The sequence below is a fragment of the Macaca thibetana genome, chromosome 15, assembly GCF_024542745.1.
Source record: "Macaca thibetana thibetana isolate TM-01 chromosome 15, ASM2454274v1, whole genome shotgun sequence".
Taxonomy (NCBI): domain Eukaryota; kingdom Metazoa; phylum Chordata; class Mammalia; order Primates; family Cercopithecidae; genus Macaca; species Macaca thibetana.
In genome coordinates this window covers 83,930,725-83,946,000 of record NC_065592.1, presented here as the reverse complement: position 1 = coordinate 83,946,000, position 15,276 = coordinate 83,930,725, and the positions used below count along the sequence as shown (strand labels likewise).

Genomic DNA, 15,276 nt, shown 5'->3' with positions numbered 1-15,276 from the left:
TGCGTAGCCTCTAGCAACTGAGAATGTTACCTGCTGGCAGCCAGCAAGAAAAATGACATCAGTCGTACAATCTCAAGGATCTAAATTCTGCCAACAGCCACACGGGTTTTGGAGAAGACCTTGAGCTCCAAAAAGGAATGCTGTCTGACCAACACCTTGATTGCAGCCTTGTGAGACTCTGAGCAGGCGATCCAGGTAGGCCATGCCTGGACTCCTGACCCATGGAAACTATGAGATAAGCCACCTATCTTTTAAGCCACTAAATTATTATAAAAGAAGCATAATATTTAGTAAGCACAAAGCATGAGGTCATAGGAAGAACACAGTTCTGGAACATAGGAGACATAGGCTCACCCCTTTTGTCCCAGTGACTTGCTATGGAGCATCAAGCAAGTCCCTCAGCCTTTGGGAGCTTTGGTGACCTGGTATGGGAAATGTGGGCCTTTTTAAGATCTCTTTATGGTCTTGCTACTACAATCATTTGACTAATGTTGAAATGAATTGCTATAGGATTGTTAGCCATACCAAATATACTGCATATTATTGCCATATGCTTTAGTCTGGTCTACTCTTGATTTTTTGTCATCATTCTCCCAACACTCCAAGTTAAAAATAGTTCATTAAAATCAGCATTCTTGGATTTTGATTTAAGAAGGCAGGAAGAGGTCTAAGGATCAGTTCAGAAGGTGCTTAAGAAAAATTGTATGGTGATCTGGCCAGGTGCGGTGGCTCATGCCTGTAATCCCCAGCAGTTTGGGAGGCAGAGGAGGGTGGATCACCTGAGGTCAGGAGTTCAAGACCAACCTGCCCAACATGGTGAAACCCTGTCTCTACTGAAAATACAAAAATTAGCCTGGCATGGTGGTGGGTGCCTGTAATCCCAGCTACTCAGGAGGCTGAGGCAGGACAATCACTTTGCTTGAAGCTGGGAGGCAGAGGCTGCAGTGAGCCAAGATTGTGCCATTGCACTCCAACCTGGGCAAGATAGAGTGAAACTCTGTTTCAAAAAAGAAGATGGGAATTTTACTTTCTTAGGAATGTGAAAGGCGAGTTAGATGGGATTCCTGCCCCTATTTCTGGAGCATTACATAATGGAGGAAAATGGAGCAAACTCTTGGCATCTCTGGCGAGAACTGAGCACACTCCCAAGGTGAGATTTTTACGTCAGAAGGCAGCACCTTCTCATCACCATCAGGATGCCGGGGGTTCAGCTGATTCACCTTAACGGTGTGCACTTTCTTATGCATAAACAAGTAAAGTGAACAATGAAGAAGTCACCAGCTGTTTTATTGTGTTTTGTCATTATTATGAACCATCATATTTCATAGTTAGTGCAAGTAATGAGCCTCGGTGAGGCAAAGCTCCATGCTGTGCAGGGTAAATGGTATATTCCCTCCTGATCCCACAAGGCGCTGTCAACAAAGGAGACTTTGGCTATAAATAGGACCTGGGTCAGGAAACGTTTTCTGCAAGTATTAATAATCAATGCACTACACAGACAGTATAAGGTAAGGGTTGGGGTAATTATTATCCAGTTAGGAAAATCAATGAAATCCTGAGGAAACCAAGAAGTGATTTCCTTTGCTTTTGGTGGCAGTTGGTGTGACCGGATGGAGGATTCTTGATTAATTTAATTTCCCCCCCTTGCATTGATTTAGCTCCACCGTTGACACAGGCACTGGCGCTTACTCTAGGAGTCAGTCCTTGGAGCACAGGGGTTAGCTATCATTTGCAAACTCACCACCGACTGGAAGCAAAGCTAGAAGACGGGCTGCCAAAGCCAACCACTGCAACCTGTGGCAGCCTCCCCTGCCCAGGCTCTCCCACTGCCCTTGGAGTGAGATCCCTCCTCCTCAATCCTGCAGAGCGACGTGGCCGGCTGCAGCTTTCCCCGCACCTGTCGCACCTCCCGGGTTTGGCAGAATGAAATGAGGAGACAGCTGGAGTCATTATAGTTCATCTGTTTGAAGGTTGCCCAAATGAAAAACAAACAAACAAATCTGGTGAGTTTCGTGTTTCTTTTAAGTGTACAGAAATGCAGCTGCTAAGTTGTGTAGGAGATCAAAGGAGCCTTTTAAATTCAAGACACCAAAGTGTTCTTCTTGCTGGTTTGATCCTTGGTGGAGATTTGTTAGCAAACTTTAGAAGGAAGTTACAGAAGAGGATTAGGTGTATTAAACTTGTCTGAGTTGTGAAAAGTTCTTTGTAAAGCTCATTGTGTGTTCATTGCAGATTTCTGTGGAGAATGTGATAGTGTAGTGAGCTCAGAGGTTGTGTTTTGGGTGATTGGACTCAAGTGCAAAGTAGAAAAACATTTCTTTAATAGAGAAATAAGTTACTATAACTATTGCCTGTGAATTGTCTATTAGAGAGAAATATATTCTGAAGCATTCAATAATTTCAGTACTTTGAGTAAAATGAAATTGAATCTTAACTCCCAAGTTTGAGGTTGTCTCTTAAAAATATCAAGGCATTATGTAGGTAAAATAACTGGCATATTATTTTCAGTGTACATTGCAATATTTTAAATAGCTTACACTTCAAATAATTGGGGCAAACAAAATGTGTATTATTTTGTATTGGTGCCTTAGCTGTTGTTAATTTTCTTAGCATTTTACTTTTAAAATAATGTAAAATTAATTTTCATTGTGGGTTACAATAGAAAAAATAGTATTTGAATATTATAATTATCTGAACATAAAAATCTTAAACATATATTTAAAGTCACAATTTCAGTTTTACTTTGGTCAGAATTGGTTAATAGGCTAGTATGTAAATGGTATGTACTTTAAAGTCATTTTCTTTACTTTGAACATGTTTTAAACGACTTCTAGATCCATTTCACTCCTCTACTTAGTAGCAGAAAAATTTTAAATGCTATATAAATAGAACTAAAGCAAATGTGCTCACTAATATATTTTTGTTGTATTGTTGTTTATAATTTTTGTATTTGTGATAAAATCTATTTCGGTTATTCTGAGATTTTTTTTTCCCCCATTTGTTCTTCAGGCTCAATTAGTTGCTTTCAATTAACTATTTGTTTTTTCCTGGCTACAATAATGTATCTAAAAAATTATTTTCCATCTGGGATTGTTTTAATCCATAACTTTGAGAACTGTTTAATACTTAGTTATTTAGTCAAGTTTGAATCTTATTTTGACAGCATTTAAGGGGCTTAGGAGGGGGAAAGAGAAACTGAGTGTGGAAGAGGCTCTTGAATTAAAAATGTATAAAGGTTAAACATCAAACACTCGTGACTGTCATCATCATAATTCTAAATTGCAGCTGACTATGGACATTGGTCTCTTTCTCTAATAAATCTTAACCTTCCTTGTCATATTTGTTCTTCTGTTGACCTGATTTTCATTTTCTTAGCCTCTGGGATGTTAGCTCCATAAAAGGTAGGTTTGAGGACAGGATCCCCCAAAGGTAGGTTTTTATTTCAGCTTCATACCAGGCAGCTTACCAGAAGAATTCCAAATGAGGTGCGGGTTGGGTACCCTGTCTTGTCAAATTACTGAGATGTGGCATTGGTTTGTTCTCAAGTGGAAGGCAACTGATTACTTGTATCTATCTAGTTTTTAAATGATGTGTATAGAATCTCTGGAAATAAAACTTTAAAAAGTTTATAGTCATTCACCAAAAAAGTCATTTTTGTTTCCCCTCAAATATGACGATTTATTTACAAACACTTTCATTTGGTCATTGGAATATGTTTTGACTGTTGGAAAGGAGTATGATTGTCCGTCCTCTACCTTGCGTACTAAATTCCTCCATTTCTATTAATTTGGCATAATTAAAGTTTTTATTTTCTAATTGATATATTTTAGAATAAAGCCATTCAGTTTCTAAAATAGAGCTTCTAATATTTAAAAATAAATTTCACTGGACATTTGACTGAGGTTTATTTTTCACAAGGAACATGGGCATAAGAGTTGAAAACTTTATCAGGTAGTTGCTTTTAAATTCAAAGCAAAATATTAATACATGTGACATTTGAAAAACAATCTTAAACATGAAATGTGTTTATTGTAGAGAAACGAGAAGATACAGAAAAGTACAGAAATGTTTATAAAAACCACCCAGTCTCAACAGGCACAAACAACTATTAAATATCATGGTATATTTGCTAGTATAAAATACATATATATTTTTAAAATTGGAATCATACTGTATGCAAACTCTATTCTGCTTTTTCCCCCCATAAAACATTAACTACTTTAAAGCATTCTGGGCTATTTTTAGTAACTGTATAATATTCTACAAAGTGGATAAACCATAATTTCATTTTATTCATTTAGTTTTTCTTTTTCAACGTTTAAATTCGGGGGTATATGTGCAGGTTTGTTACATGGGTAAATTGTGTGTCACTGGGGTTTGATGTACAAATGATTTCATCACCCAGGTAGTGAGCATAGTACCCACTAGGTGTTTTTTTGACTCTCGCCCTCTTCCTACCCTCCATTCTCACGTGGTGTCTATTTTTCCCCTTTTTGTGTCCAGATAAACCATAACTTAAAAAATTCCTTTGTTGATATTTAAAAGTTCATTTTCTATTAAGAGGATACAACCCAATTTCTTGGTACAATGTGTTTTAGATATTCAAAACACTGGCTCTTTTATATTCTCCAAGTCTGGATATTTTCAATTCCCCAAAATGGAATACTTCATTATGGAAATGGATAAGAGAGACTCTTAAAGTGATTTATACTCCTTCATTTTAATTTGATAAGCATTGCAAACATCTTTTATTATGGCTAATGTTGACTGAGTTCTACAAGATTCATTTAAAAAGACTTGATAAGCCATTAATACACCAAGGGAACACCTTGTAAAGATTTTCCTTTCAAAATCATTTCAAACATTTTTCTCCCCAAAGAGTACCATTATACTAGTATATTTGCAAGCAAATAGGATATTTGGCTTTATTAAAATTCTCAAAGTACTTTTGATACTACTACTACTACCTCTAATGTAACAGTAGTAGTGTCAACTGAGGACTGTGGTTTCAGATGGATTATGAAATTAGTAGGGGGCAATGGATTTTTAAAAACTAATTATCAGCTACTAGCTTAAAATAGCATCTGGCTAGCAGTCCTTAACTCAACAGTTCCACACTTTCCACTAAACTCCTAGGAATGTGTTTTAAAAAATGAATTTATAATACTTTCAAAGACCAACACTGATAGTTGAACTATTGCCAGTATCTAGGAGAAATTTCCCTGGACTAGAACATAGCAGTGATTTAAGTTTCAGTGTGATCAGAAAATAGAAAAAAAATATACTTTGTACCTTTCTTGTTATTAACTCCTAATTTACAACCTCACAGTCTATATAAAAAAAGGAACTGAATCTTCACCCCTTAACCTGGTGCCGCTTTTGAGGAAGCCAAAGTACTTTCTCTACCTGCTTCTCCTAGATATTAGCATTTCTCTTTCTAAAACCATCAGAGATAGAAGACAATTGCAGGGAAAGAGGATGGAAGATAAACAAAGCTGATAGTGCCCCACGCACCTTTGTAGGCTCTGCAGTCAGGCATAGAGACAGAAGAATTTAAGAGCAGTGCATATGGGATTAAGGGATTTAATGTATTCTGTTTCTTCAGCCAGGGCTACCTGAGTTAGGGCTGTCCAGTTTGTGATCTGCCTCAAACAAACAGGGCCCATGCGGCTCTTCCAAAAAGAATCTCCTTTTTGAAATTTGTGTGTGTATGTGTGTTTGTGTGCGTGCCTCATACAAAGCTCCTTGTCTTTTAGGGCACAGGAAACTCAGACCATGTATGTGCAAGTAATACTCACCAAGGCCAGCAGAACCATGGGGTGGGGGGCAGGGGGGAATACTGCTAGACCCTAGAAATTGGTGCCAGGGCTGTGCAAATCAGTCTACCTCCCAGCAGCAGATCTGAGAAGGGGATGTGTCTAGCCCCCAACTGGACCAAGAGTGAGGCCAAGAGAAATTCTTAATACCTCCTTGTCTGTTGGCAAACACCTGGCTAAACTCTTCTTATTGAGATCGAGTACAATTCCACGAAATAACACACATTTTAAGAATACTGGAGGGAAGACAATCTGGCCATTCTCTGGATAGTATAATTGTGGGATCATGAGTAATTTTGATTTTACTTTTGTATTTAAAAAATAATCTGCACATAATATTTTTATAATCAGAAATGTAAAGGTTATCCTTAGGTAAGAAAATAAAAATAACAAAAATAAGTTTTATATTTATTTGTGCACTAACAATGTAATTGAAATCTTTCCTGCCTCTCTGTTACTTTTTCCAAATTTGTGAGGGTGTCTGATAAGAGATGCCAACAGTTCTATGTTCCTTTTGAAGTCTCGTCTCGGTGACCGCCATATTTTGGCTTGTCATGCACAAGTTGGCTAAGTATGGTGGCGAGGAGAACAGGATTGCTTGGTCAACCAGATTTTCTCCCTTCCTGGAGTAGTGGCACCAGAAGCTACACCTGAAACAACTCTTAATCTCAATCATTTCCCTCTTGCTCTGGTGAGAGAATGTCATAGTGTGCCGGGCAATCAAGGTTATGTGATCTGGTGGGCCAGATCCGATTAATGTTTTTAATTGTGTTTTTAAGATGTAACACACCCAGGGAGATTTGTTCCAGATGAATGCAGTACAAAATGAAAAATAAAATAAAACCCCCTCCAAGCACAATATTGTTCTAAATATTTCTTTGAGGCATCAGCAGGTTTTAAGTCATCGGAAGATGGGCTGAAGGCATTCTCTACATCATTATGCCTTTCCTAGTTGTTTGAAATAAAATTTCAGTTTTAAAGGCTTTTCTGTGTAGCTCTGTTTTCTACTTGTCATTGGTGACTTCATCTATTATATTTTTAAAAAAAGGATCAGGAAAAGGCACATGAAAAGTCATATTATGGGTAACTATGACTCTAGGAAGTATTTTATCACACACCCAATATTTTCTCATAGTGCATAAAAATTTCTGCATGCTTTTGTATGTGTGTATGCGCATGTTTTAAAAGGTCAAAGAATACAAAAGCTTTGTTTAAAAGATAACTGTGAAAAGGTATCTGTAATGGAGCAATTATATAGAAATTAATAAAACAAACACATTAACTGTTTACACAAGTTGTTGGGAAATTTAAAAATATTGAATCAGGGAAATTAATCACGTGGTAATTTCTGAAAGTTATTAGATTACTTGCTTGAGAGCCTATAAAGTAGAAACATATAGTATTTGAAATGACTTTTAGAGTCTATAAATAAAAATAAATTTGAGGGGGAGGATATTTTTGAAAGTAAGTAACTTTCAAAACTTAGGTCAGTAAAGATGCACACACATTGGGCTTTTGCAAATTGTCTAAGTTTATCTTGGTACTCTTGGTTCAATAACTGGTTCTTAAGACTTACAACTAGGCCGGGCGCGGTGGCTCAAGCCTGTAATCCCAGCACTTTGGGAGGCCGAGACGGGCGCATCACGAGGTCAGGAGATCGAGACCATCCTGGCTAACACGGTGAAACCCCGTCTCTACTAAAAAATACAGAAAACTAGCCGGGTGCAGTGGCGGGCGCCTGTAGTCCCAACTACTCGGGAGGCTGAGGCAGGAGAATGGCGTGAACCCGGGAGGCGGAGCTTGCAGTGAGCTGAGATCTGGCCACTGCACTCCAGCCTGGGCGACAGAGCGAGACTCCGTCTCAAAAAAAAAAAAAAAAAAAAAAAAAAAAAAAAAAAAGACTTACAACTAAGGAATTAACTGCTTACTAAGATTCTACACCCTATCTAATGCAATTTTGGTTTTGCTGTTGGTAAATATAAAGGTAATTTCTTCTGTATTTAATTATGTGAAACATATCTTGAAAACCTAGGGTTTTACTCCTTTTTTTTTTTTTTTTTTTTTTTTTTTTTTTTTGATGGAGTCTCACTCTGTCTCCCAGGCTGGAGTGCAGTGGTGCGATCTTGGCTCACTGTGACCACCGCCTCCTAGGCTCAAGTGATTCTCCTGCCTCAGCCTCCCGAGTAGCTAGGATTATAGGCATGCACCACCACGCCCAGCTAACTGCTCTTTGATTTTGTATTAATTTGAAGCTTCTCTTTAGATTAAAATAGTCCCTTGGAAATTTTTGTTTTAAAAGTCCTTAAACTCTCCCTTAAAATTTAGAAGAAAACAAAGGAATTCATAATAATCAGGGGCATTCGGTGTTTGAGGAACAAAACCTTGTTTGGGAAATCGATTTCACGTTAAACCTGTCATCCAAAATGTACAACATTAATTGCGTTGAGTGTGGACTAGGAGATGTGCTCCTTGCCTCAGATCGGCTCATGGGACAAATTCGCACTCACATACAAGATGAGAATTTATGGGAGTTACTAAATAATATGTTTAAAAGGTGCACGCTAATAAACCACAGGCAATTTACAACAGGTGTTCTGCAGCTTGCCATGAAATCCTTCCTACTAAAAATTCCGTAATCGCTAAAACAAAATAAATAATATAAGCCTGTTTCAAATTTTTAGGGCATGGCTACTACCATAGAGGCTTTGCTCTTAATTAGGACTTTTATATGACGTTAAAATCATACAAATCTAGCAAATAGGATGAGTATCTTTGGCTAAATACCATAACTATTTAAGCCTGGTGTGAGTAGCTGGTTTAATTGTTTTAAGCTATTCTCAGTTGGAGAACAATTTGTTGGCAGTGGCCTGGAGTAAGTGTGGAAAAGCTAGGGATCTTTGCAGCTTGGGCACTATCACACGATTGTTTTGATTGCTGTATTCACTCCTTACACACATATGAGTCCAGGTGTGCTGTTTCTTTACCTTGAAGTCCAGAAGCATCCCTTTGAAAGGAAAATTTGCAGATGCGTAGCTATCCAAAGAACAGAGATTTGCAAGTGATGATGATTCAGGAAGCTAATAGAATAGGAACTGTTTTAAATTGTTTCAATCTGAATACAGTTGCTACAATAACAGTGTAGTTTGGTTTTAGTACAGGAAAATAAAACACAAGCCAAAGATATCTTTTTCTTTTAAGTAAGCCTCCAAAGTCCTAGAGAAAACGTCCCAACTTGCAGAGTTGAAAGGATTTGAATTGCGTAAAACCCCAGATTATGTACAGATTTGAGTTGGAAATTTTAAGGAGATGGCTATTTATTTTATCATTCTCTGTATTTGTTGATTAATTCCATTTCTGTTAGCCTCTTTGGTTACAGTAGGTGTGTGTTATGATTCACTAGCAAAACTTTTCTCTGTAAGCATTAGAAGATCTTGCCAGTTCTAAATTGAAAATGTGGCAAATGTGGGGATTATTACTGTTGTAGAGAAGCTAACAGGCCACAGGTAAACTATTTTCTGGGTGCCATTTGATCTGGTGGGGTTTGAAGAAAAAAAGCCTTTGAAATTATTAATTTACAGCAAAAATTTTGGATAAGTGTAGCATAATCTATCAAACTATGGTTCCTGGTTTCTCCATGCCAACCTTTCATTTTTCACTGTCAGTCATGACTGTCCCTCTTACAGAATTTAGGCCAAATAAAAAACTTTAAAATTGAATATAAGATTGGAACAGACTTTCACCTTTGTTTTGTTTTTTTTTTGTTTTTTTGTTTTTTTTGTAAAGTGGCCATTTGGGCTGATTTTAATTTGTGATTTATGTAGGCTTCCTCCTGCTCAAATTTCATTTTGCAGTCTCTTCCATTGTCTATCAAAGTAGGAGCAAAATCATAATTGCTGGAGGTGGGACCCTGGGATCTGCCTTTACAATAGACATTAACAGGTAAACTTTTTTTTGTTTATTTTTAGACAGAATCACACTCTTTGTCACCTAGGCTGAAGTGCAGTGGTACGATCTGGGCTCACTGCAACCTCCACCTGCTGGGTTCAAGTGATCCTTCCACCTCCCACCCGAGTAGCTGGGACTACAGGCATGCGCCACCATGCCTGGCTAATTTTTATATTTTTTGTAGGGATGGGGCTTCAGCATGTTGCACAGGCTGGTCACAAACTCCTGAGCTCATGTGATCCATTTGACTCATCCTCCCAAAGTGCTGAGATTATGGGCATGAACCACTGTGCCTGGTCAGGTAAACTTCAATGGTCATTTAAGTATTAGGTAAACTTTAAGAGTCCTTTAGGTTTTAGGTGTTTCAGGAGTCATCGCTTCCTGTTTCAGATGCTATGAAAGGAAGTGAAACATACCTTCCTCCCATTCTTTACTCTCTTACAAACAAATAATTTTGACAAAAGTTTTCATGTGGAAGAAATTAACCTGGATGGCTCAATGTGGATTGTCTAGAAATCTAGTTTGCTTAATGCTACCACAGGCTCAAGCAGAGCTGACGTGTAGTATAACTTGTTTAATACCCCTAAATGATTATTATAGGCATGATAGTTGTGGAGGAAAACAATCTTCAGGATATTTCCTCAGTTTCAAAAATAAGAGGTCAGTTCTTCAAGTATTGTCAATCACTGTCATTATTATCACGATTAGCAATGACAATTTAAAACACTGTGCTTTTATTTATTTATTTATTTTTGAAACAGCGTCTTGCTCAGTCATAGTCGGTAAGGCAGATGCATGAGCATGGCTGACTGCAGCTTTTTTTTTTTTTTTTATTATACTTTAAGTTCTAGGGTACATGTGCATAACGTGCAGGTTTGTTATATATGTACACTTGTGCCATGTTGGTGTGCTGCACCCATCAACTCGTCAGCACCCATCAACTTGTCATTTACATCAGGTATAACTCCCAATGCAATCCCTCCCCCCTCCCTCCTCCCTGTGACAGGCCCCGGTGTGTGATATTCCCCTTCCCAAGTCCAAGTGATCTCATTGTTCAGTTCCCAACTATGAGTGAGAACATGTGGTGTTTGGTTTTCTGTTCTTGCGATAGTTTGCTGAGAATGATGGTTTCCAGCTGCATCCACGTCCCTGCAAAGGACACAAACTCATCCTTTTTTATGGCTGCATAGTATTCCATGGTGTATTGGTGTATATGTGCCACATTTTCTTAATCCAGTCTGTCACTGATAGACATTTGGGTTGATTCCAAGTCTTTGCTATTGTGAATAGTGCCGCAATAAACATACGTGTGCATGTGTCTTTATAGCAGCATGATTTATAATCCTTTGGGTATATACCCAGTAATGGGATGGCAGGGTCATATGGTACTTCTAGTTCTAGATCCTTGAGAAATAGCCATACTGTTTTCCATAATGGTTGAACCTCCATTGGTTCATAATGGAGGTTATGAACCTCCATAATGGCTGAACCAACCATTGGTTCATAATGGTTGGACCTCCAATGGTTTTACCTCCCATGCTCAAGCTGTCCTGAATATCCGGGACCACAGGCGTACACCATCATGCCCAGCTAATTTTAAAGTTTTTTTTCTTTCTGGTTTTTTTTTTGTTGTTGTTGTACAGATGGGGTTTCACTTTGTTGCCCTGGCTGGCCTCAAATTCTTGTGCTCAGGCAAATGTCCCACCTCAGCCTCTCAAAGTGTTGGGATTATAGGTGTGAACTACAGTGTCCGGCCACATTGTGCTTTTAAAGTTGAGTTAGGAGGTCTAAATGGTTTCCACAATGTGGGGGAGATCTTGACTGATCTTGTGTTGTGTTAATGATTTTCAAGTGAAGTTTTGGTCATTTAACTGTTGGCCAGAGAGAATCTTCACGAACTAAAAGGATAGTTTATATATTCATCCAAAAAGTAAGTATACCATCCCTCATCTTAATATGATACTGAAGAAAATAAAATGAGGTAAGTAATCACAAGAAGGAGAAGCATAAACTACAAAATCTGCAGGGTTGGTACTTTTAAAAAATACATTTATCAGTACAATCAAATATATGATTTAAGACATATGTATATAAAGCAGTGAGTGCTCCGTGAAGGTAACAGTGTTTAATTAGTTCCAGGAGGACAGATAAAAACAAATTTTGGTGATCTTGGGGATCCTAAATTTAGTAGCTCACAACTAACTACAAATAACCCTACAATTACAATGCTATATGAAAAATGCCATTTTAGACACACAAATCATGTTAAAAGAGAAAGAAGACAGAGTTCTCAACTTTGTGTGATGAGGTTCTAGAAGATTAATCAGAACTAAGGACTCTTGAGCTGGTTTAGATAATATGTGCTCAAGAAATGTTAGCATAGTGTCGTTGTTGTTGATCCTTATGATAATTGATTTGGGAATCAGGTGTGTTTCAGATGATTTTCTCACTTGGTTGAATTTGGCTTTAGTGTGTGGTTTTGGATATCTTGGTTTTCTAACTGTTTTTGTATGTAAATTCTATAGATTTAGTGAAACCCATTGGGGCTTTGATCAATGCCTCCAATGATGCTGTTCAATATACTCTGTTTAAGTTCTAGAGATTCTTTAAGCAAATAGCCTTGGAAATGATGTTGAGTGGTGTTGAGGTGAAGCTCTTGTAAATGGGAAAGGATGTCATAGAGGTACTTCAAATAATAGATCGAGATTTAAGAAAACGTGGGATAGTGCCTGCTTTGACAGCACATATACTGAAAAATACATGGGCTACACAGTGAGTATGGCTGCTAACAATACTGCGTGTCTTTCTATTGAGGAAGGCTGGTGGTATTGATTGAACTGGCTGGTTGGTTGTATTTAATTATTTCCTTCATGGACATTTCTTCTATAATTAGAAAAACAGAGTTCACAAACAGAAAAAAGATAAGATCTCACATTTAAAGGGAATAAGCTAGGTGAGGTGTTTAAACTTTTAATTGCTAATTGAACAGAAAACTGGCTGAAAATAGGAAGGAGCTTGAGGCCAATTTGATGTTAAATCATACTAAAAGTTTAGGGCAGACCTCCTGGGAAAGCATTTCCCCTTAAAATTAAGGAAATTTGGGTTGAGTTATGAAACTAAACCTTATGAATTAATGGGAAACATATTTAACTTCTTCTTGCTTTTTTATTTATTTATTTATTTTTCCAGATGGAGCCTCACTCTGTCAGCCGGGCTGGAGTGCAGTGGGGTAATCTTGGCTCACTGCAACCTCTGCCTCCCAGGTGCAAGTTATTTTTTCTGCCTCTTGAGTAGCTGGGATTACAGGCACGTGCCACCATGCCCTGCTAATTTTTGTATTTTTTAGTAGAGACAGGGGTTTCACCGTGTTAGTCAGGCTGGTCTTGAACTCCTGACCTTGTGATCTTCCTCCCTTGGCCTCCCAAAGTGCTGGGATTACAGGTGTGAGCCACCACGCCCTGCCTATATTGAACTTCTTTAAAGTTAAAGTTAAAAAAGTTTGCTTTCTCACATAAACTTTAAACATGATGCTCATTTAATAAATATTTTTGTTTTAGTTTCTCAAATTTCACATTTTAACAAGTAGAAAAATCTATACTTTTCTGAGGTAGATCAGACTAGAGTCATTTGCATTTGCGGTAGGGCACTTGCCATGTAATTTGAATTATATGACTCAGACAGCCTTGCCACCTAATGTTGTTATATTAAAATTGCAAGTCTAATTTCAGCTGAAGTTGGGGTAAGAGAAAAAAATGTTAAATATTTGAAAAACACAGTAGAGGAGTGACAGGAGATATCACAAGGTTACTTTTCTTTAAAAATTACTGTACAAGGTATATGGTTAAAAAGACCGTAGAAACCTCTGGAAAGCAGGAGCTAGAAGATAACCATTTAATTGTCATCATCTCTTTCATTACTGATGGGATCTTTCTTATTATATATAGAAAACTGAACATTAAGAAAAAATAAAACATCTCTCTTGAAAATTAATTGAGTAGAACACAGTCCAAGCATTGCATGTGACACTTACCAAGCTTCAGAGGAAAGACTGATGATCCCTTTCTGTCAATCATTGGAGCAATGATTTCCATATTTATCAATGATATGCATCACACAGAACCACAAGGAGAAGACTGACTTTCTAAGGCAAAAAGGTCTGGTGATTTGCAAGATATGTGTAGCTTTGTGATTATTCTCTATTTCTTTGCTTGGCTTTGATGGCTATTTCTGCTTTTAGTGTGCTTTTCTCATGTAAATTATTTTTAGCATTAAGAATAAAATTTCTAATCAGCTAGATGTACCTTCACAATCTAAGCTACATTGCTTTGGCATTATGCTTACTGAAACTGAATTAATTATAATTGACTTTAAGATAGTAAGAGCAAGAACAAAATATATCCCTTTAAGGGTGGTTCTACACATAAATCTTCAAGTATTTTAGCAATCAAGCCATAAAATAACACAATCCAATTGTCTTTCTGACTCGCCCCATATGAGAATTCCTTATGGAAGAGCTGACAGTATTTGATGGATTGAATGAACTAGTGAAGCATCTTGTAGAAAAATGTCTTTTGAGGGATGAGCAACCAACTGCCATCCTGAACTTTTGATATGTTATTAGAGATCATTTGAGACTAATAAGGTATGCCAGTCTAACTGTGGGACCTTCCTATTTGTGTTTCACATAAAACCAATCCCTCTCTCCAGTCCCACAATTTCACCTCTTCACAGAAAAAGTACACTCTACCAGGTGCTGCCTGGAGACACTGCAACCATGATTTCCAAACTTGTTTAGATAGCTGAGAACCTGAACATTAGGGAGTTCTTTATGGCACAGCATAGTAATGATAAAACAAATTTGAAATTATGAAATATATATTTAGAATGCAATCACACATTATCTCATACTAGATTATCTTATAATTAAGTGATAACAGCAATGGAAGGTTGAAAAAATTGTTAGGAGATTGACTTAGTACATATTTTGAACATTAACCCATTGTTTTTCTTTGAAAGTTAGAAAAACATTGTTTAGGTTGAAAGCTGTTTCATCTGTTCTTGTGAATACCACCAGTGTTTTGAAGCATGCTTTGAAAAACAATATGTTAGGGTACAGTGTGTCTCAGCCCTGGATATATATTAGAATCATCTGAGCAATTTTAAAAAATCCTATCAGCACCTGGGACCCACCCCAGATGGATTTACTGAGAATTCTTAGATGTTTTGGTCAGGCATTTATAGTTTTTAAAAGCTTTCCAAGTGATTCCAAGTGTATAGGCAAGGACATGGGTATTATGCTGAGTAAGGCCATGAACAGACTTTGTGGGAGGTTCAACCCAGACTTGTATGTGATAGGCAGGTCTACAGTTACTGTTACTCACATGGTGTGTTCTGGGTGTTAGTAGCAACAAGTCCAGTCAGTGAGCTGCTACTTCCTTCTTACCTCCAAAAATGTATACATTGAGCTATCATAACAGGTAAGTCAATCCTTCCACGTTATGTTCATTCTTCTGCC

General features: G+C 37.5%; 2 protein-coding genes across 2 annotated transcripts in view; one reads left to right on the top strand and one right to left on the bottom strand.

Moving 5' to 3' along the window:
• The window catches only part of C15H9orf85 (chromosome 15 C9orf85 homolog), an 867,064-nt gene that overhangs the window by 437,978 nt on the left and 413,810 nt on the right, over positions 1-15,276 (bottom strand). The window lies entirely within an intron of this gene.
• Positions 1,660-15,276, top strand: part of TRPM3 (transient receptor potential cation channel subfamily M member 3) — a 1,017,461-nt gene continuing 1,003,844 nt past the window's right edge. Inside the window, exon 1 of the mRNA XM_050760895.1 lies at positions 1,660-2,003. Within this exon, the coding sequence (XP_050616852.1) occupies positions 1,980-2,003 (24 nt within the window). The 5' untranslated portion in view covers positions 1,660-1,979. The remainder of the gene's footprint in view (positions 2,004-15,276) is intronic.